The 23329-nt window shown below is 35.8% G+C and overlaps 1 protein-coding gene across 7 annotated transcripts in view; it reads right to left on the bottom strand.

Annotated features, from left to right (window-relative positions):
- Positions 1-23329, bottom strand: part of REV1 (REV1 DNA directed polymerase) — a 57368-nt gene that overhangs the window by 21493 nt on the left and 12546 nt on the right. For 2 of the 7 annotated variants that reach the window (XR_005955226.1, XM_041468371.1), the window contains exons 2-11: positions 22095-22161; positions 21196-21328; positions 19285-19453; positions 13468-13617; positions 10234-10946; positions 8326-8433; positions 6724-6840; positions 1997-2129; positions 1415-1543; positions 595-749 (exon numbers count right to left, since the gene is read on the bottom strand). Coding sequence is in view for 6 of the 7 variants with exons in the window: in XM_041468371.1 (XP_041324305.1) it covers positions 595-749; positions 1415-1543; positions 1997-2129; positions 6724-6840; positions 8326-8433; positions 10234-10946; positions 13468-13617; positions 19285-19453; positions 21196-21328; positions 22095-22151 (1864 nt within the window). In the remaining variant the exon portion in view is untranslated. The other 5 variants (XM_041468369.1, XM_041468370.1, XM_041468374.1 and 2 more) reach the window with 5 other exon arrangements.

Below are 23329 nucleotides of genomic sequence, written 5' to 3'. Positions count from 1 at the left end.
GGTAGGTACAGATACTCAACTTTAATATTAATTAGGAACAAAAAGAAAGGAGAAAAAATGAGCTGAGAAGAAACAGACCAAGAAAGTATTTTCAGATGTGTGATTTAATATACAAGATCTACTACAAACCAGAAATCTTTGCCCTCAATACCTTCTAAGAACTATGCAAAATCATGTCATGCTGTAAACTCTTACTGCTATCTCCATTAAGGAACACAATCTGTGCTGCTTCTTCTATTTACTATAAACATTTTACTGGAAGTAATTCATAAAAATGAATGCAAGAATGGAATTTTAGCATAGTGTCCAGATAAAGAAGAAGTGATAGCTGGATAGAACATTGACTTAAGATTTGGACTTGATGATCCTTGCTGGCGCCTTCCAATTCAGAATATTCTATGGTCTCTATTATGGAAATTTTATACATTTTTGCTTACAACTTTCCAGTTATGAAAATTTCCTTGCATTTTTATTCACACTAGTTTAATGTATATGGCAACATATTCCACAAACACGAGTTTTAGCAAACTTACCATAGCTTTCATACATTGACAAAAGCAGTCACTGCTTGTAAACATAAATGCAGTTACTTACCCATCCCAACAGAAGCTGTGCATTTAGTTTGGTCTTTGATTTCAGTGCGGATAGCGTTCGCAAATTCATCAGGAGTCAGTCTGGTCTCTGTAAGGATGTCAGTGATATCTACCAGTGCTTCATCACAACTGACTGCTTCGATGTTGTGAGTATAGCTATCAACACAAAGTAAAGGAGGTGAAACACCAGCAACAGCTCACCATCTGTTAAAACAAATATGTAGCAAATAAAGTCTCCCTTTTGTGGTGGCATTTCCCTGCCTATTTTGTATCACACATCACTTAGATATCAAAAATGCTAGAACAGCAAATTACAGTAATATTACTAATCTAAGACAAATTTCAACATGCGTCTTGGTTTTAAAGGAACAGCTGGAAAGGGAGCTGAATATTTTTTTTTCATTGACAATAACAAATTTCCAGTTTTATTTCAAGTGAATTTCAAACCAGAAAGTAGTTTCTAATAGATGTTACTCTAATAACCCACTCTTAAATTACTCAAAAAACATCTCTTGGAAGGATCTCCCTTCTAAGGGATTTGCTTCTCACCATGCGAATCAGTAAAAAAAATTAACAGTAACTCATTTGCAAGTCAGATGTTGATTGTTTACAGCATTTGGCTTCAGGATATAAGAATGCTCAGAAGCATGGTGCTCAAAGTAACAAAAGTACTACAAAGGAAGACCTCAAACAGGAATAGTTTCACTGAAGCTGAAGAGGGGGAGATGAAAATACAAAATGAATAATAGCATTCAGTAGTGGCAAAGAAAATATACTTGATAACCTTACCATGAAGATCATGCAAACAAACAGCACATTACCTTGCTAGTATTTCATATACTGTCCGTGCAACTTCTTTGTATGCATCAAAATCATATGAAACTGCTTGAAGATTTGGACACAACTTTTTTGCTTGGCCAAAAAACATTCCATTCTTTATGCCAACTTGTCTAAAATTAAATAATAAAATAAAACCCAAGTAAGCACAGTGCAAACTTTTCCACAAATTATCAGGGAGTACTTTCAATTTAATTATTTGTCTTTTCCTACAAAAATGGGAATAGGAATTCAGTCAACAGGTAGAAAATTTAATAGGTTAAAAAAAACCTGCAACTGGAGTATTTGAATTAGCTGTGTATTATTAAGCCATGGAACATGAGAAAGGCATCAGGTTTTTTTCACAGGCTTTATTTCAACTTATACATAGGTTGGGTTGAGAGCTACTAAGCAGCAGCATCCACAGGGAGGAGCTTCTGTTAAATTTTAACAACCTATATAACTGCAACTTTTGAACAGAAACTTTCTCTAGATAAATTTAAAGACACTAATAACCACTATTTTTGGACATCTTATGCCTATCTGTATGGGATTTTCAAGCAAACTACTGGGTAACTTCTACCTACCTGGCTTCATAACTGCAAGAAGCTATTTCAGCCATGGACAGAACAGTGAGATTGAAGTCAGCTCCGTTCACATGTGTGGAATCTGTATGCTCCCAGACAGATGAGTCCAACTGATCAGGTACTCTAATTTCTGCTTAAAAAATAAAATTTATCTACATTACTCTTCCTAAGAGTTCAACAGAATGAATGTCAATAAAATAAAAATGATGGATTTTATATTATACAATTTCTATACTGTTATCTTTTGACAAAGACGTTCTTAATATTGATTAATATTGATTCATACTGTGGTCCAGAAAAAACCCCAGACCCCTTCTCCAGTAATGTCTCTCTGGACAGGTCTGTACATACTACTGAGAACAATATTCATAGAAAAATGGTGTTTCCCCCAAAATTACTAGACAGCGGCTCACTGGTGACTACATACACCATACTGTAAAATAAGAATGATCTTAGCTTTACTGACTATAAAAATTATCAAACACACGTGGCTAACTGTTAGAATCACATCCTGCCACCAAATACAAGACACTAAAAATTATTTAAGAACTGCTCAACTAAACAAGAAGACACTTAGCTATGTTCCTTTTTACAAAATGCACCCCTGATATCAAAACACTGAAATTTCATATAGAATATAAATCCACTTCATATTATACTTGAAACCATTTTTCTGATAGTCTAGATGCCACAAAGTGATTTTTAAGAAGTGAAAACCAGAATGAAAATTATTTGAAATAAAAAACACTAGCAAGAAATTTCTATTTTCTTTAACACTCTTACAGGGATATTAACTGAAATAACTTCTGCTTTTACTTATGAATAATTCTCTTATTAGGATGTGTCCATTTCTTTCAAATATCACCACAAAATTATCTTGGATCAAAATGATACTATTATAAGTACTGCAACCTCAGACTTAAAATGAGACAGACCTTCCCTAATTCTATAAAACTTTACTACATATTCTTACATAAATTGTAAAGCAACCTCCAGGCCCACTGGGTACTAGGTACTAGACAGAATTCCATGACTGAATAATGGAAACAAGCACAAGATTTCTAGTTCTATTTGGGTTTTCACATTACGTCAACCTTGAAATACGTGCTAGACTCTAAATATGAATCAGCTTGAAAAAAATCACTAGATGCAAAAACTACTATGCCTGTCCAAACTCCCATCAGAATCAAAACAAGGTATCATATAGATAAAATGCTTCTATTTATTTAAAATGAAATCCACTACGCAGTTCTTTTTCATTACTGTAGTCTATTTAATACCATACACCTTTGTAATATAATAAATGGGAGTTTATTATAGTCCCACAATGAATATAGAGTGCCACAATGCCTAATTATATTCCACAGTACTAACAACTTACACACCAACAATCTGACTGAAAGGAAACCTGGTGCTGTGTGCACATATCAGTAGCTATCAAACCAGAGAACGTGGTGTAATGAGTGAGTGGAGATACCAGGGGTAGAGCCTAACTCATGTGGAAAACTGCTTTTATTCAGAATTTCTGCTACATTTGTGCACTTTTTAATTTCTTAAATATTTTAGTTTATGATGAGCTCAATAAGTTACCTAAGATGTCTGCAACTGAAAATTAGAGCAAAATTATGCCCCAAATAAAGATAAGAATGACAAGAACAACTTCTTTAGTCCATGCCTTCCTGTGCCCTGGCCTGAGATGATGCTGTCATCTTGTCTATCTTCACTGGAATCGTCGGCTTTTTCCACATCGCAGCAGAGCAGATCCCCCCATGAGCTGATGGAGTCACTTCATGTGAAATTCAGGGCAATGCAGAACACATTGTCCTCAATGGAAGGCAAGGTAGAGAACCTCTCATCAAAAGCTGGGAAACTAGACAGGCACATGGTGAATGTGGAGCAACGGATGGAGAAATCAGAGGCCAGGACCCAAGTCTGTGAAAAAGAAATCGCTGAGAATAAATCTGTGACTAATATGATGGTTAAAATCTGCTGCTCTTTAGAATGAAAAGGGAGATTCTAGGGTTGAGGGAAAGGAAGTCTAGAAAACATTCACATCTTGGGCATCCTGGCCATGGAAGAGACCCCAAACTATGAATCCTGATTAACGTATGTTAATCTTTTATCTTTAGAACATGAATGTTAAAGATGGCATGTATGTAGCGAAGTAATTTCTACTATCTAGAAAGCCTATCTCCAATTTGGGGATTTAGGGTGAGAATAGTATCAAGTTTTTTAATTTAAGTGTTATGCATTTTTAGATGAATTAATACAAGAAAAAGAAAGTATTTAATAAAAGACTGAAGATTTTGTTGACACTAGATTTTGTCTAGCAATGCAGATCAAAGTCAGGAACCAGTATCACTAAAGAAGTAATAAAAAAAAAAAAAAGAAGTAAATGAAGCAGCAGAATTCAGTATTTGGTCAAAAGTGATTCACAAGTGTTTGGGGGTTTATGTTTGGGGTTTTTTTTTGTTGTATTTTTGTTGGGGTTCTTTTTGAGGGGATGAGGTGCTCTGTTTCCGTGGTTTTGGTTGGTTTGTAATTTAGAACTTTTTTTCAAATAAGCAAGATCTGGAGAACAAGGCAATAACAGAGAACAGCCTGGAAAGTATGAAGCACCAAAAACTGAAGTGGGTTCCATGTTGAAGCATGGATGTAAAAATATGCTCATGTTCTAATCTCCTCCCAACTACCTTTCTATTTCACTTATATAACATGTCCCCATTGTGTCTGTTTTAACAGCCTAATGTACTATTCCATATTTTTGACATTTTTGTAAAAGCATTTCTGCATGTAATGCTTGTGCCTACTGCACTGTATTTCCCTCTGGCACAATTAAACACATGCTGTGAAGTGTGTCACTTTCTAAGATACTGTGATGTCTGAGAAGCCTAATCAGCAATTCCACCTTTACATCTAAGACCATAACTAACTATAATTTCATTACCCAAAAAGGAAGACAAATCCTGAGAAAAAGCAAGCAGAAACAACAGGTTTGAGGTTTTTTTAATTGGCAAAATGATTGCACATGGAGATAAAATAAACAGAGATTCAAAAATATTATGAACTGCAGCTAATGAAACAGAGACTATAAAAAGAGTGTTTGGAAAACATCCTTTCACCAAAACAATAGGCTGCACAATCAGCCTAAGTGTCAAGAAAGAAAGAGCTAGCTGCCTGCCTGCATGCAAGCCAGTTGAGACTGGATGCTGAAGTTAAAGAAATGAATGTGTGATATCCAGAAAAAAGCTGCCACAGTAAGAAACTGAGCTTGTTATACAATAAGGTTGAAAGCTGCTGTACACTTAAGCAATCAATACAGCACAAGAGATACTACTGAATTTGTGAATCAAAAGAACATGCTAGGTATCAGCTAAACTGTAATTCAACTCTCCAAACCACTCAGTTGTACAGTCACATCCTTATCCAGTTCAAGGCCCTAATAAAAGTTAACAAGTCACTGTATAAACTGAACTACCAATAAATACTTCATACACAAGCTCTACTACAGAAAAACCAACTCCATAAAGACCACAGCTATCTCTGTCTGGAGCATACTGAAAAGTCCTTAAAAGCTTATGCGTTCCACAAACATATATTCTACCTCAGTTTTGAAGTCTTCTTAAACTACAGCAAAAAAGACAAATGAAATAGCATCAGTAATACCTTGGTTCTATAAATGTCTTCAAAAACCCCCAACAACCTGCCAATTTCCAAAGTACTAATGTTTCATAAACAAACATGGAAGAACAACCTGCCTTATCTTGTCTCACCAAAATAAAACACCGAGGTGTAAACTTTATAACAACAGTACTTAGGACCACGAATTTGGTAAAAACTGCATATGTAACAGGGCAAAGGAGAAACTCAACTTCCAAGTCAAAACTAAACTTCAATAGCAACTACCCCTTGTATATGCACTTTTTAACAACTTTGTGGCAAGAACTATGCTTCTAGATGATTAAATAAGACTGTTACTGGCTGCTTAAGTTGCCAATGTTTAGCAAAAATAAAGTTCAGGCAGTACAATAAAACCTATTAATAAAACTTTGGTATATATTAGTACACTACTACTTGAGGACACAGAAAATAACTCATTTCTAAATTATTGCAGGCGAGTATGGTATTCTCAAACTACAACAGACAACCTGGTTTTCAAAAAACAAAATATTGAATGAACAGAATCCATGAAAATTGCACAGACTTTCCAGAGACCTAAAATACTCTATGGACCACCCAAATTACTCCCTATACAGAGATATTCTACAGATGAAACTCAAAAAGCCAGCTTCAAACAATCAGTTTCTCACTGGCCATGTGCTATTGTTACTACTTTTACAGAAAAAAAACCTCTGTAGTAGACTTCGAAAACTTATTTTGCATAATATGCTATACATGACTTCCTGAGAAAAAAAGTGATCCTGGACAACCTTGTTGTTTTTGATTTTAAATAACTACTAACATTCTATCTTACACTCAACCTCAAGAAAGTGAGTAAAACCTAAAATTACTCTAAAATAATTTACCCATACTGAGCAAAGCTAATTAAGAAGAAGCCACAGTGTCCTGCTATTACTGAGCACTGTGCTGTCCAAAAGTATTTATTTTCTGAAATCTCCCACATGAAAGAAATAAATTTATCCATGGTACACTTTCTGAATAATTTTAAAGAAAAAGTCTTCCATAACAACAGTTAAAAACACACATACATACAGACTTATCTGTACCTGCTTTGCCATTCAATAGCTTTTTCTGGTAATATTGCTGTTCAAGCTGGGGGTTTGCACCAGGGCGCAGCAGTGCCTTCCCTGTACCTCTGTTACTAGTAACAGCTACTGGCTTTCCTGTGGAGAAAAAATGCATATACTTATAGGTCAACACCTATAATAGCTTACATTTCAATAAAAGCACAATTAGGATAAGATCATAAGGATTTTTAGTTTACTTTCTATTAATTCTTTCAAGCAATGAATGTGTCTTAACTGCAGTCACATTAAAGAAGAAAAGCTTTTCTCAAGTGAGAATACAGCTAATACTAGATTGTCTTTAATAAAAAATATAAATGGAAGCTGTGAAATGTCACCAGTAACCTAATCATTCATTAGTTTAAGATACAGCAAGCACTGGACTGATTTTAAATACCTTAACATGTTTATTAGCTTAAGTAAATATACACACACCAAAAAAATATACACAGAAAAATAAACACATACCAAAACACTTAGTTCCACTTAATTTAACTGTGCAAACCAAAATTTTTAGTAAACTTTTGACTTTTCTGCAATATCAACACTTTCATGGTGTTTCCAAAGCAAGCTAATTTATGCACTGAAAAGTCTGGCAAACTTCTGTGGAACAGAAAAAGCATTTGCAGAAAAGTCCTACATTCTTTGTGTTCCAGTAATGGAATTTGAAACTTGGCAGGAAATCAAGTTTTAAAGAACCAAACATAGCAGAAGAATCTTTGATACAGCTGCTCCTGTCTTTGGACAGAAGAGAGCAATGAAACCACATATGCATCTTACTCTTTTCCCAAGGTCTGTGATAGCTGGAATGTGAGATGGCCACCACTGCAACAGGTCTTCAAACTTGTGCACCCCTGAAGTTCATTGTCTGCACAGAACTAACATCTCCACTGCTGAATGGTGGTACACTTGTAGAAAACAAACCCACCAAAGTTTGCTAAGGTGCTCCACTAACTCTCCTGTGTCTTAAGGATGATCACACAACTCAGACTTCTAAATGCCAACTGAATTATTCCTGAATCCTCCAGGTCTAATATCTCATGTGTAATAGCTTAGAGAGGAAAGGAAAGGAGAAGCAAACCTCTCTTGAAAAATATGGATCAGGTAGAGACAATTAATTCTCAGCCTTGACCTTTCCACTTTTCTAGCTAAACAAAGCTGCTTAAAGTACTTCAGGAAGAATATTAGGTGATCCCATTTTCTTTAATTTATCTCTTTTTCTTTTAATAGACAGTGCCCATACCCGACTTCTAGTATAACTGAAATTTGATTTCCAATTTTTAATATGGTAGATTAAAATCTGAGTAAGTTTATGTACCATGTCACAGAGAATAGTTACTACAGATTTAACTTCTGTCTTCTTACTTTTAGATACTGAAAGGAAATAGCAAGGAGAATTCCAGTTCTCTCTTCACTTGGTTTTGGATTGTGAGAAAATAAACAGGAATATGAAAGTTGCATGGCCTAAGTACCGAAGATGCAAGAAAAAAGATTAATACACCAAATTAATTTTATAACTGTGCAAGTTTGTTTTTTTAAAGGCTTAACTGAGTAAACTGTAACACACAGACTTAAAATACTGACCTTTGAGATCTGGTCTATTTCGGATAGCCACAGACACAAAGAAGCAATCCATATCCACGTGCATTATACAGCTCTGTGGCTTGGCTGAGCTCGCAACAGACACATTACCTAGTATGAAGATACACCAATAGAAAACTTGAACCCTAATTTACACACTTCGGTACTACTCACAGGTCTATTCGGTAATACATCAAGGTCTATTATCAAGTTTTTACCACCTCTAAACAATAAATATTTTTGCTTCCTCTCACCAAGAAGGTATTTACGCTGAGAAAGGTAAACATAGCAGTAGACAAACAGCCTAAACAATGAATTAACTTAAGGGTTTCTGTTTTTTATTTTCTTATAATTACCACCTTTTACCCTAACAAAGTTCCCCAAATCCAAGGAGATTAATGCATGTTGTTGGCACTGGATCTTACTCGTGCTACGTTAACACTGAATCAGAAGAGAATTTTACTCCTTTTTGTTCAACAATCAGAAGGCTGCTTCAAAAGATAATAATGTAAGTTTAGCTGCACTATGAACTGTTATTATTATTCATGAAACACACCACAATTAGTTTTGAAAGTCCCATGCAACTGGATTTTGTCACTGCTGTACTTAGGCGCAGGCAAGCATTCAGCGAAGATGAGCAAGGTAACTCCTCACTGAAAATCGTACGTGCCTAAAACACTAGAAATGCTTTCTGCAAGGTCAAGTCTGCATGTCTGTGTTGCTGACCTACCAAAAGTGGCAATATCAAACAAAAAAAAATTTACCTTGAACAATGCATAAAGTGTAACAGTGAAAAAATACTTCAATACATCAAGTGAACTGTTCCACTTAACATCTGAGTTAATTACTGAATAATGAGAAAAATATCCTCTTGGTTTTAATAATTTACATTCTGAGCTCATTGGAAAAATAAGGACTGTCTTATAATGGGCATATTTACAAATCAAGCCATCAAGTTAAGGAGCTGCTACTTGTCAACTGAATCACAGGCATTAACTATTTGAATACTCTAGGCCAAATCAAAGAGAAAATAAAAATATATTAGCTTATACCACATTTTGATTTAAAAATACACATTAAGTAGTTCATAAGCTAACACGTTTGGTAACTGGGGTGTCCTAACACAAACACAGAATTAGTAAATTTATTATCTAACAATTTTTTTGATGTAGCAATTTCTCAAGCATATTTTCATATGATTACAAGTGAATAATTTTACAGCACAGGACTCAGAATCTCTTTAATGGTACAGAGCTAACTTTTTAATTTAAAAAGACTGTAAACAAGAGATTCTAAAGATGCAAAGTATTTTATCTGTAACACTTTGATTCTAATGAATTCTACATTTTTTCACTTTGGCCCTTGATGCAATTACATTAAATATTTGTCTTCAAGCCAGGTTTAAAAGTCTCTTATGACACTACTATCCACTTTAACAGACGCAGAGCTATATAAAACTCTAACTAACAAAAAAATTTAGGTTTTAACTCACATCCAAATGTTACTCATCTTTTAAATGCTCATGCTGAACAGTAAGGATTTTTTTCTTCTCTTTTTTCCCCCTGCAGATTTTCACACAGCAACTACAGATTTGTGTATTAGATATACATAGTATTTTTCTCCCTTATGAATCCATGAATCTTGGTAAAGTCAGAAATACTACTTCTACAAGGAAGAATTGAATATAGACCAGAGCATCACACTAAGTAACATTTTAAGTTTGAAAAACCCAACAAAGCCAAAAGCACTTGCATCCATTAGTGTTCACTGCATCAAAGTCATCAAGTTTTTCCAGATAGTCTGACTATAACATGAATACTCAATACTAAACTATGTAGTCTCATTTGGACATTTAATGTATGAAGACATAAGGCATCTTCTTAACATAAACCTTCTTAAACAAGTATCTACCTGTGTCAGTTTTAAGTGCAGACCTGCCTGTTTTCCATTTTTTAATTTTTTCCCTTCCTGGAAAGACACCGCTGTTTTTTCTCTGCAGGCTGTTGACAAACTCTGTCAATTCACACTTCCACGTTGATATATGATGCAGTCTTGAATGTGAATAAAAATCAGAAATAAAACTACAATCTGAAGGTTTGGACACAGGTAAGGAAGCTGCCTTGCTAGGAGCAGGTCCAGAAGTGCTTTTTGTGCTTGAAGGCCCCTGAACAGTTGAGTGGTGAGCACCATTTATTTTAGCATTACTGTGCAAAAATGAAGATGAGGATGAGTTACTCATAGTCCTGTGTGGACTCCATGAAAAGTCTGTATTTTTGTTGCTTTGCTGCAACTGCTGCATTGTGCAGTCTCTAAAGTCAACCATGCCTTTGTCAGTCTTCCCCTCCTCCTGCACAGGGCCTGGAGACAACCTGCCTGCAACACCGTTGCTGGAGGGCACCAAGCAATCCTGTGTCTTTAAGGCACTGGTAGAAGCGTGTGTGTGTCCATTAAAAAGGGCAGTGCTGTCTTTATGAGATTGAATCCCGTTTTGTTTCCGTATGGGAAGAATCTCCTCCAGCTCTGTAAATCCAAAATCGACACTTTCTTCTTCCTCTTCCTCATTCCAGCTGTTTATTCCATTGGGTGTGATTTCATTTTCCATTTCGTACTTTTTAATATGATTTCTGAAACAGATATAATAATTAAATACCATATCTTTTATAAATAAAGGCACATTTACATGTAATTTCAAGCTTTTTCTTCTTAACGGTTCTCAGTTTATACTTCAGTTACATTCCCAAGACAATTATCTCAAATTCTGAGCCACATCCTCTCAACAGCACAAAATATAATGCCATACCAAAGATTTTACAGACTTCATGTAATATTAACTAGGAGTTTACATGGGAGTGACCATGCTCACATTAGAAAAGCTATTTCCAAGGCCTTTAATCTGGCAGGCAGTCTCCCACTGAATTACAGTAACTATTTGTTTGTTAACAGAACTGTACTGCCACACACAGCATGAATGTTGCAGGAGTACACAAACCACCAGAAGGAGCTTTCCTTTTATCAAGGACAGCTCCTTAACTAGTTATAAACAAACAAAAAGAAACAAGAAAGTATACACAGAGAACTATTTTTTTAGGAAATTATTTTAGGTTAATGTTAGATCCATTTTATTTTTTCATAATGAAAAAATCTGTTCAAGCTCTAGAAATCACTTAGCTTTGATAAAAACCAGAAACAAACTAATTTTCAGCTTTTAAGCATATAAACCAAAGTATTCTGCCATGAGCACACTAGCACAAAGACAAAGCTTCCATTCAAAAAATTAACTCTGGAAATGAAAACCAAAGTCTTCAAGAGTTCTACACACTCTTGATCTGCTGCAAAAACCCAACAAACCCAACCATCGCTCCCAGCTCCCAAAGCCAGCAATTTAAGTACACAAAAAAAGGTGGGGAAAAATTAGCTATTCAGTACACTACGGAAACCAGAAACTCAATTAAGCATGAAAACAATTTGGTTAAGATTATCCAAATATAAATTGCAGTAAAGATAGTGTTTTTGAAGAGTTGTGTGGTTGAAAATGGTATATTAAGTGGCACATACTTAGTGGATAGGCAGGCTTTTAAAGTAATGTTTTTCAGACCACATTGACATTTTGGGAAGTCTGAATATTCTTCTCATTTAAAAAATCTTCAACAATGCAATAGTAAGAGGTGATGATGATTGTACTACTCATTGTTTAAAATATGGTATGAAATACTGCTTAAGATATTAATTTTTTGAGACTGGTTTTATTTTCCTAAGTGTAGACAAATCCCACTCATGTGGTGAAGTCTCCTCAGCATTATGCATGACTGGATTGTAATAAAATCAGCAGACTGTGGAAGAACTCAGATCACCCAGTACAAATCAGAAAGTATAGTATCTTGCACAGTATCCTTGGCCCTGCTAGAGCAGTAGTGTTGAACCAGATAACATCCAGGTATATTTTCCAACCTCAAAAGTTTTATAATGTTATTATTCTTGCCTATAAAAAACAAATATGTATTTCTGAAAAATATGCAGGAACTTTCTTATTAAAAAAAAATCTAGAAGAGTTCAGGTGGAGTGTTTCTTTCCAAATTCCAATTCCTCTGCCAGTCAAAAAGTTTTACAGGTGGTTTCTCTTCAAGTCTCCTCTCAAGGTCTTAGGTGTCTTAGGATACTTTTTCATATTGTAATTTCATTTTTCAACCCATCTCCTCTCTCAAGCATGACTTAAACCTTGGTGTTAGCATACATAATGTATGCAGTGACTTCCTTTTTTTTTAAGAGGCTAAAGAAAGAGATTAACAACTAGTATGCATTTATATTCATTCCTAGGCACCTCTAGCAAAAGCAGTCACCAGCTTTTTATTTTTGAAATAAAGACTCACTTTTCAGTGTGACCTATCAGAATCCTTTAATGCATGTCTGTTGCTTCCATACAGATGTGTTACATCCTAGGACTCCTAGGTCGTATTATCAAACAAACTGTGGTCCAAAGACTAGAGACAAGGCTTGGAGTCAAGGTAACAGAGTTCTTTCCTCAACTATTTATACAGCTATACCTTGAATTATCGTGGTTTCTGCCAGGCTGTTGGGGTCCGGCTAGCTATAGACCCTTGCCCACACAATAATTCACAGACAAAAGTAAAAGATTGAGAAGCGCTCTTCTCCACGTAGGAAATGTTCTCTCTGTATTCCAAGAGATACAGGATGTGGACAAACCCGTGGGAGAGAAGAGGGCTTTCCCTGGTAGCAGGGAACTTTTATACCCCGGGAGAATGGGGACAGAGGAAGAGGTCCACAGCCAATGGGATACCAGTGAGGAGTGGCGAGGGGAGTGTCTCTTCATCAGGAAGAGGCCGCCAGGGGTACTGGGGTGGGTGAGGGAAAAACCATGTGATGGGGGAAAGGGATAACAAACGACGTGATATAACATAAGCTATTCAGTGCAATATAAAGACTACTCTGTGCAAATTTCCAATCACCCAGTGCAAAACAACTAATTAAACTATTTAGCGCAACACAACAATACCTTACTTTTGAATTTCAGCACCTCAGAGCTTGCCTCTTACAAAGCTGAAATGAGCTTTAAAAATGCTATTTACAAATGCAAACTCATTATGGGTGAATGATGAGCATCTGCATTACAAAATCAGAAACACTTACACCCTGTTGAGATCTTTAGCTGTATTGCTTGGACCTGGCACAGCATCTTCAGGTTTGCGTATGCTGTTAAAGTTGAGACCTTTCTGAACACCTGACTGCTTGGTGTAAAGCTGATACGGAATGTGCGAAAGGAGACGCCCAGCTTTAATGCTGAAAAAAAAATAAGAAAAACCAGGTTACTGCTTAAGAAATTTTAAAGAAATCCCAACCTCCTATGCTAAAAGAACCCCCTTATTTGTACTTGCAGTGCCTTCCACAACCCCTTTCTCACCCTTAACTGGATTGAACTGATAAGTAATTTGTGATGTGGTGACTGGTACAACAAAAGGTATTTGCAAAGATGTGCTGGTCAGTAGTTCTACATCCATTTGTCTTTCCAACTGACACACACAAACCCCAAATATTTAATTTAAACAAAACAGTCAGAAAACCCTTGCTTAGTGGTCCAGGTTGTTCTACCTGAACAATAGTGACTGAGATCTTTATCATGGAACAAATTAGGGTAGAATTTGAAAGAGGTCAGCTAGGATGTGGTTCACTGTTAAAAATTAACTACTTTTTCCATTCCACAAGGCTAAATACCTCTTCTTGTAAAAAATTCACTGAGGCAAGCTAAACAAAAGAATAATTTCCAAACAGACCTACCACAAATATCTACAGCAATCATTCCAGTTATTCCTACTGTGTTCCAGTCTATCTCCCTCTTCTTTTTCATCTTCCACTGAAACTGCAATTATACTTGAGTAACTGCTAAATTCCTTAGGGAAGCCACACACTTGTCAGTGAAATAGTCTCAAAAATACACCCCAGGATGATTTAATCTCTCCACCCCAACACCTGTTGCTGGCAGCAGAGATAGCCTTCCAAGCCTACACTTCACCTCTTCTTTGTATACAATTCTTCATAATGAACACTGGCTCAGAGACACTGGGACTTCTTCCAGCAGAGGAACCTCTCCCATATCAAAGCACATTAGTATTAGCATTTAGTTTTGAAGATAGAACTGGAGTCAGATTTTAAAGATAATTTAGCTCAGTGTTTTTCAGCATCTGAATGCTTTCTCTTGCTCGAATCTGTACTACTATCAAGGGATCTGGACAGTAGAACAAAAGCCTTTGGGAGCTTTCTGGCTGCAATTAGAGAGAATATAGTAGAAGATCACATTTCCCAATTAGCTAAATTAAAACTAGTTAAGCATATATATATACACCTGGTAAGGTTTCTATGGAAATGGAATAGCAAATCAATCCCAAAAATATATCCATTAAATATTGTTTGATACATTAATATATATAATTCATAAAGGAACATTATTTGTATTACACACTGCCAAACAGAGTTAAAAATACACCTGGGACATTTCCAAAGCTTTCTTATACACAAAGTGGTAATGCAGCAGCTGAATTTTTACAATGCCTGACTTGACTGTTTCTCAAAAGGCCATGTGAACATAGGTGCAGAACCGACTTGGTAATATTTCAGAGTAATTGCTACAATTTCAAGATGATTAAACAAACCCACATTTATTTAAGAATTTGTCCGTATCACAGTTTTAGCTACTGGAGTAGCTGCATTACTAGATAAACAAACAGTTGTTTTTTCCCAAACTGCATTAACACGCGGCAATCGGAATTCTAGTTAAGATGCACCATTCAACATCTTTACCCATTTTACCTTCCCTGTGTCACAGAACTCATAATCATTTTTAAAAAAAGGTTTTGAAAGGACCTCTGGAGGTCTCTAGTCCAAACACTGATCAAAGCATTATCTTTAAAGTCAGATGAGGTTGCCCAGGACTAAAAGTCCACAAAAATTTTGAGTATCTCCAAAGGGAGAAATTCTACAACCCTCTCTAGGCACCTATTTCACTGCTTACTCTCTATTAACTATGAAAAATCTTTTTCTTATAGTCAAACTTTTCTTTGCTGCAACTTGTGACTACTGCCTCTTGTCCTCTTACTGTACATCTTGAAGAAAAATCTGGCTCCACGTCCTTTGTAACCTCCATAGAGGTAATGAAAGATAACAATTAGACCCCATCCTAGTCCCCTCTGCAAGCAGAACTGAACCAGCTTCCTCAGTCTCTTCTTATATATCACATGCTCATACTGGTGGTACTCCTCTGAACTGAACACTGCCGTTGTCAGTCCTTCTCTTACGGAAAAGCCCAAAATCTGACACACAACTCCAGATTTAACTTCAGAAGTATTGATCAAATTGGAAGCATAACTTGCCTTGATCTGGACCATGGTCTTGGCTAATGCAGCCATAGCTGTTAGCCTTTGTCTCCACAAGGACAACTGCAGCTTCACAGTTATCTTTTAGGGTAAGACTTGAGGGTCCTGGTGGATTACAAGGGTGTGTCCCTGCCAGTGAATCCCTAAACTGTCTGGTTGCATGGAACTAATTCTGTCTTGTGTTCACAACTCTGCATTTTGCTTTGTTGAATTTCATCAAGTTTCTGCCATCTCATTCCTACAGTCTGTTGATGCTCTCCAAAGGACAGACCTTCTCTATAGTATACCAACTGTTGCCTTCTAAATCATCCACAAACTTGCTGAAGCTACTTTCCACTGTATCACCAATGTCCATGCTGTTAGTGAAGACATAAACTGCGTCTGCCCCAGTATAAACCCTTCAGAAATGCCCCTTGTGGCTACTTGCTAGTTTGACTCTGAACTGCTAACCACTGTGATGATGGAGGCAGTTGGGCCAGAACTTACATCCCTCAGCCAGCAGCCTACTATCCAATTCCTATCTCCCCAATTTATCTTCAATAATGCAACAGGGGACTGTGTCAAAAGAGCTACTGTAGTCATAGCAAATGATATCTACTCCGCTCTTTTGCATTTGAAATCCTCATCAGAAAACTAGGTGTCATACCAGAATAGGTCTTTTTAAAAATTATTTTAAACTATTTTCTTCATATTTGTATTAGAACACAGTTCATTAGGAAAAATATTCACCTAATTTGAAAATCAAAGTAAAGAATCTACAAATACTGGTACCTCATGTTAGTTACCCTCAGTTTCTGAAAAGTGATTATAAATGTCAAAGAATGTTAAAAGAATAGTCAAACTTGGAAGTCAAGCTCTCAGATCATCTGAATTTGGCTTTCAGTGCACAACAACCTTTCCATGCTACATAATGGTAGTATGATGTAATGGTGTATTTTTTAAATAAAGGAATGTATTTTCAAATAAAGGAATACTGACTTAGGAAGGAGGCCTGCCTGTAATCCTCTTCATTTGTTGCAAACATGGAGAGGTAGCAAAAACACACAATAAGGGGCATGCAGAAAGAATGATTTGTCACTACAGCAACCACACTATTACTCTGCAACACTGGATTTTGCAACTACTGTTACAGAAGATCTCTATGGGATGCTAACTAAACGAAAATTCTAGAGCTACTTCCATTTAACAACAGGTTTATAGGAATCTGACTTTAAACCACAGTTCAGAATATGCAAAGTCTTTAATGCAGCAGTGAAGTTCTTCACATGCCTTACTATCCTTGTGCAAGTAACTGCAGAATCTTATATAGTTTCCATGGCATATTCCAAATGATGAACATTTCTGGTGTTTTACCTCAAAGTCCTTTGGTTGGCTCTCAAAAAATTAAATAATAGTCATTGTTATGGTGCTATGTTACATTCATTAATCTTTGCAAAGCAGACAGATGCTATAGTGATAAGCACCAATAAAAGACAGGAATTAATTATTCATTTCATTACCAGCAAAGAATTCAAGTCACATGCAATAAGTAAGGAACAGGAGACAAAAGGAAAAGCCATGTCACTGTATTAGCAGTCTGCAACCTGAACTCAATCTTTTCTGTGCAGAGAATGTGGCAGGTGCCACAGTGAAAAAAAGATGGCATGTGATCATGTAATTAAGGACTAAATCATAATATATGCACATGAGAAACAAATCAAAGCTCCACAGACAAACAACTTCCTCATTTTGGAATCTTGGGTGACAAGACCAAAGATCTAACAACACTGTTTTACCAGCAGTTTGTGACAGCAACGTTTTACGGTAGATTCTTAACCAAACTGAAAAAATTGCAAACCCATCATATTGCCTACAAGAGAACTGCAGAGAGGCTCTTTACAAGACTATGTAGTGACAGGACAAGGGGGAATAGCTTGAAGCTGACAGAGGGTAGGATTTGATCAGGTATTAGAAAGAAAGTCTTTACTGTGAGGATCGTGAGGCACTGGAACAGATTGCTCAGAGAAGCTGTGGATGCCCCATCCTTGAATGGATGAGGCTTTGAGCAACTTCATCCAAGGTCTAGTGGAAGGTGACCTAGTCCATGGCAAGGAGGTTGGAACTAGATTATCTTTAAGGTCCCTTCCAATTCTATGAAATCGGAAACTCTACATCTACTACACTAATTTTCACCAACTGATCTACTGAGAACATAATTTGGTATTCCATATACAGAGAAGGATTATTTAATCAATGACTATTCTTTAATACTGTTGAGAAGAAGGGAAACAAAAAGACATGGTTGTGAAATTAGCTTCTATTTCAGATTGTGATATGAACTCTGTTCTGTTGAGACAGTGAATTCCCCCATTTCCTTGTGCTCAAACTCATCTATCTGTCTATACTTGGTTCTTCTGACTTATTCTTCAGTATAACCTTCCAGAGCCATAAGGCAGAATCTGAATACAAGACACCAGAATAAAAATTTTAGGAGATTTGATATATCAGGTTCTGTCAAGTCTCTACTGAATGTACACAAATTGATCTTTCCAATCTGGTCAAAATCATAGCAAGCTCTAACAGCACCAATAAAAAACAGTCACATCTTCCTAATAAAACCACACTTGCCATCAGTTTTCCAAGTCCTTAAACACAGGGGTGAGGCCCTAAAAGTGTTGGGGAAAAAAAAAAAAAAAGCTATCTGAAGTCTTTTTCAAACTGAGTAACTTAAAATGTCTAACTAAAGTTTAAAAATTAACCATAAAGATACACTGTATGAAACAGGTGAATACAAAGGACTGAAAACTAGCAAACTGCAAATAAGATTTTACACATGCATTGCAGAACAGTTCCTTGCCTGCTTCCGCTGGTTATCTAGGAAAGAGGCTACTTAAGAATGGCATGACACTGGCAGGATAATTTCTAGAACATGTTCCTGCCTGTCCTATTTCCTGTGAGTTCCTCAGATGGAAGAAGAGAGACGCAAGCCACATTAACTGCTCTGAGCTTGGCTATTGTCTTTATCAAGGACAACTTCAGTGGATTCTATATATTCCAGGGCATGGAGAAACCAAAGAACATAAATATTTTGTAAATAAAATGTAGACTTTTTTTCCTTTAGTTTTTATTATTTTTTTACAAAGTCACAACGCAATAAATGTTTAGATGGGTTAGTTCCAATTTTATGTGAACACTTCAATTGACATCTTTCTTTATATACAGATGACATGAAACTCATGCAAAACACACAACAGGAGAGGAAATTTAGTAGTAGTTATTGTTAATAGTAGTTATTTAACATCCTGAGATGAAGTCTGGTCAATTGGTTAGATATTAAATGAAATTAACAGGGTAATGTTCAGTTTCCTAATATGCTTGAGACTTTCTGAATGTTCTTGATGAAGTTTCTTAAAGGGCAATCCCTATGAAGCAAATCTTCAGTGTAACAGTGGTATTTCTGCTCAGCTCTTCTACGACTTAATAATTTTAGGCTAAACCACAATCTCAAAATGCAATCTTTAACTTTTTTCCTCTCCAGATTTTTCTTGGTTTCTTTTCCCTCAAAAGGGGAAATTTCCAAATGCAGCAGCCGTAAACTTACCTCTCCACGATCCACTCTGGTCGAACTACTTTTTCTCCTTTCAATTCTTTTATTTTGGCATTTGGAAGATTGGTGGCAATAATGTGAGTTGTTTTTGATCTGGAATAGTATACATGGTATTGGCCTCCATGTAACATCATCAGCCGTCTTAATTCATCAGCTGAGGGATCTATAAAATTAAAACCAGGAATATTCCTGTTTAGTGTCAGCAAACACAGTGAGAAAAGTAACTTTAATTGATAAATATGATGCCATGGTCAGAAAGAGTGCAAACCACTCTGGGAAAAAAACTTACAAGTTCTTTAAAGAACAAATCAGAAAAACATCTTGCAAAAAAATGCAGAAAACGGTAGTTTTGAAAACACTAATTCAAAATGCAAACATTCTACTTGCTTTAGAGGAGCTTCCCACAATATGTATGGCAGAAAGCAGGAAAAAATACTCAAGTAATGTTAAAGTATATCAAAAAATGCTTTACATCAACATAATACAAAATTAGATTATCTTTTCACCAGAGTTCAGGAGAAGAGTTTATACCCAGAAGCATCAGAAAATAATTAATATCAAAAGGGTTTAGCAACAGCACTCCTACTCCAACAGAACTCCTACTATGTAATTTCTGATGTACTGAAGCAGTTAACTCACTCCTTCCTTATCAGGTTATTCTTGAGTTGTTACAGGGAAGAAAGAATACCTTAAAAACCAACAACTGTTCTGATTTCCTCAATCATTTTAAAAAGAGTACTTATTTTGCAAGCAGAGGTGGGGAAAAAAAAGAAAAGAACTGTTAGCCATGGAAAATGTTTGCAGTGGGGTCACACAGGCACGAAAAGATTTGGGTCAACACTAACACAATGTTTGAATAGTGAATCTAGCACAAGATGTATTTTTAAAAGAAGTTGAACAATACAAGAATAAGGAAAAATTTTTTCAAAGATACAGTTACAATTCCTGTCAACTCTCAAAATATGTCTAACATTTCATTATTTCTCTAACTTTTAACTAAAAATAGCACACACTTTCTCCAAGTGTTACCTTTCCTACTCCAGCCTTTTGGACAACCATCTTCTAGAGCTCTTTTAAGGGACTAGCCATTTGAAGAATACACAAAGGTTGGATTTTCACTAAAGAAAATGCCTGCATTAAACAACCAATCCAGATGTATTAATGGTTTAACATATCCACATTAACTTTTTCAATCCATTTGAGCCCTGTGCTTAAACCAGCACTAATCTATCCCACAGAAGCTCTGTGCATCAGTTACATAATATTCATAACATTCCTGGCAGAGATCCCTGAATAAGGCTTCTGGGGAGCTTCCAAACAATTATTAAGCTGCTTTACAGAAATAAGAAGCAGGAACATAAGCATGGTAGATTAAAAACCTTACTCCAGCTAACATGCACTATCAGTCCATCACAGATGGCCCCTACAATAGATAAATGTCTTACCTCTTGCTCCTCCTTCCACAATCAGTAGGTTCTGTCTCACACATTATATCATTCTGAGCAAGAAAACTTTGACATAGTCTCCCAAATGCAAATTTAAGGCATACAATCTAACCATCACTAATTTGAAAAAATTAAAAATTTAATAAGTGTAGGAGGATGGAGGAAATGAAAAGGCTTCATTTCAAATAATAAGATCACAGAAACATGGAAAGATCTACTCCTATTTCAACAAGTCATGTTATGTAAATGATACAGTAAAGCAATATTTATATTCCTAATGTAAATCAGATTTTTTTATTGAAAACCTTAATCATGAAAAACAATGGAATATACAAAACATATACAGTAATTGTCATATATTTACTTAGCTGCAAATTCATGTGTTTTGCAGTTACTTCCACTCAGGATGGTAAACATGAGAACAACACAATACAGATCCTTAAAAAAAATAAAGGCTCACCTGTCAAGCCATTGACGTAGATGGCGACTCCGCTAAAGATACTTGATGAATTACCATCCCTCTGCTGTTGTATGGCTGAATCTGACCGGAACTGCTCCTCCAATTTCTTAACTTTTGCTGACATGTACCCACCCTAGTTTTTAAATTAAAACAAAACACAACCCATGATGCCAATCCTATTTCCTAATGTTTATATACAGAAACTGGTCAGTTATAAGACTGGAAAGGTAAGGAACATTCCTCCAAACTGTATTTGGTTGACACAAAAGACATTCATTTTTCAAATGAAAAATAGCAAATGCTCCACCATAAACTTGTATCTACAAGATAACTGCACCATGTTATCAACATGGCAGAATTTATTTCCTAATCCTTAATCTTCTTCTTATAGGAGAAGATTTTATATATATAAAAGATTCTACATATATAAAAACTCTTGGAGAATAAAAAGAAAGAAGAAGAAAAAATGGGATTATGCAAATTTGGGTGATAAATTGGTGGGTCATTGCCTAACAAAACAATGTGGTTCCATATATTTTCAGTTCTTAAATATACTTGGGACAGTAGTATTCTAAACATTGATGTAAATTAGGTGCCTCAGTTATTGTTTGTCCAACTACAGAAAGTGGTGGAGATAACCATAAATAGTTTATTTTTTAAATGGTGATTTAAAACTATTCAAGGATCTGCACTTATTAATAACGAAATTTAGTGATTATTGTAAACACAGACTTCAAAACCTGGTAATTAAAAAATTTCTTTCAAACTTAATTATGTATTTTCAAGTAAAGCAAAAGGGTTTCATTTATAGCATCCTCTTAGCATGTAAAACAAATCTGTAACCCCTTTTTAACCACAGTGCCAACTACCTGTTAAAAGCCACTAGGTTTTGAACATACCCATATTCCCCATCCATCGCCATCGGCAGCTCGTTTCCGCCATCCACCCCGCCTCATACTGAAGCTTCTGCAGAGGAAGAACAATGCTTGATCAATTAAATGCTCATCAGTGGCATTTCAATGATGGCACTACAGGCCACTTACAGATTACCACAAAGATTAAATTTTTTCAATCAACTTCACTAAAGTATTGAGAGTTTCACAGCCAATCTAGCAACGCAAGATCACATAAAAACCTGATTTCTCAGTTTTGTAGTAATGCATACTGTGGTTCCTGCAACATATCAAAAACCACACACACACCTTTTACTTTATTCATCCTGAATATAAAAAACTCCTTACAATGTTCACTGTTCGTTACAATTTATTAAATTCTTTCTGTTCATCATACATCTCCTATAAAAAAAGGAATAATAAAACGTTCTTAAATACAACTGCTAACATCCATGCAAAGTATTGTCTAGGTCACGAACAATCTTTTATTTCCTATTTGATACCACAGACATGGTGTGATGCGGGCAGCCACCTCCTGGTATTAGAGACAGGATTAATTTCACCAATGGATTTACAGCTGATTATAAAACATCCAAGCATATGTTGCTGTAATGAAACACATCACAAATACATCAAAGCATAAAACCAAAGGTGATCTTATGGTCAAAGAAAAGCCAGCTGTTTAAGTGACCTAGTATGATCTACGGTTAGGTTTGTGATTTGATTCTTTGGGGCTTTTTGTTTGCATTGCTTAATAAATAAATTTCAAAATAAACAAACCCAACCAGCCAAATTTCAGTTTTCCTTTATGCAAGACACTTATCCCTGGACCACAAGTTGAACACAGCTGTGTCCCTAGATGAGCTATTAGTTGGCTAGAACAGAACTCCTGGATAGAAAAAGCAATGCTTGGAGTGTGGCCAACTGTTCACTGCACCCAAGTGATTCATATTTACTATAGCTGTTGTAAAACTGATTTTAGAATATTGATTAATGATGTGGTAAGAGCATGAGGTCACTGCCTGCTATTACACTGCTCAGTTTCCAATCAAAATAGTTCTCAAAGTAAAAAGACAAAATAGTCTTTTAGGTCTATCAGCTCTTAGAGGATCAGGACAAATCCCTGAAACAAGACCCTGAAACTAAAAAAGGTGACTGTCTTAAGTCTTCTATTTCATTAAATATTTCATTTATATTCCTTTATCATCCCTAAAAACCATGCAAAGCTACAATAAATACAC

The sequence above is a fragment of the Pyrgilauda ruficollis genome, unplaced genomic scaffold, assembly GCF_017590135.1.
Source record: "Pyrgilauda ruficollis isolate IOZ18807 unplaced genomic scaffold, ASM1759013v1 scaffold22, whole genome shotgun sequence".
In the NCBI taxonomy this organism is placed as follows: Eukaryota; Metazoa; Chordata; class Aves; order Passeriformes; family Passeridae; genus Pyrgilauda; species Pyrgilauda ruficollis.
The sequence above is the reverse complement of the archived record's forward strand: the minus strand, read 5'-3'. Positions and strand labels throughout refer to the sequence as shown.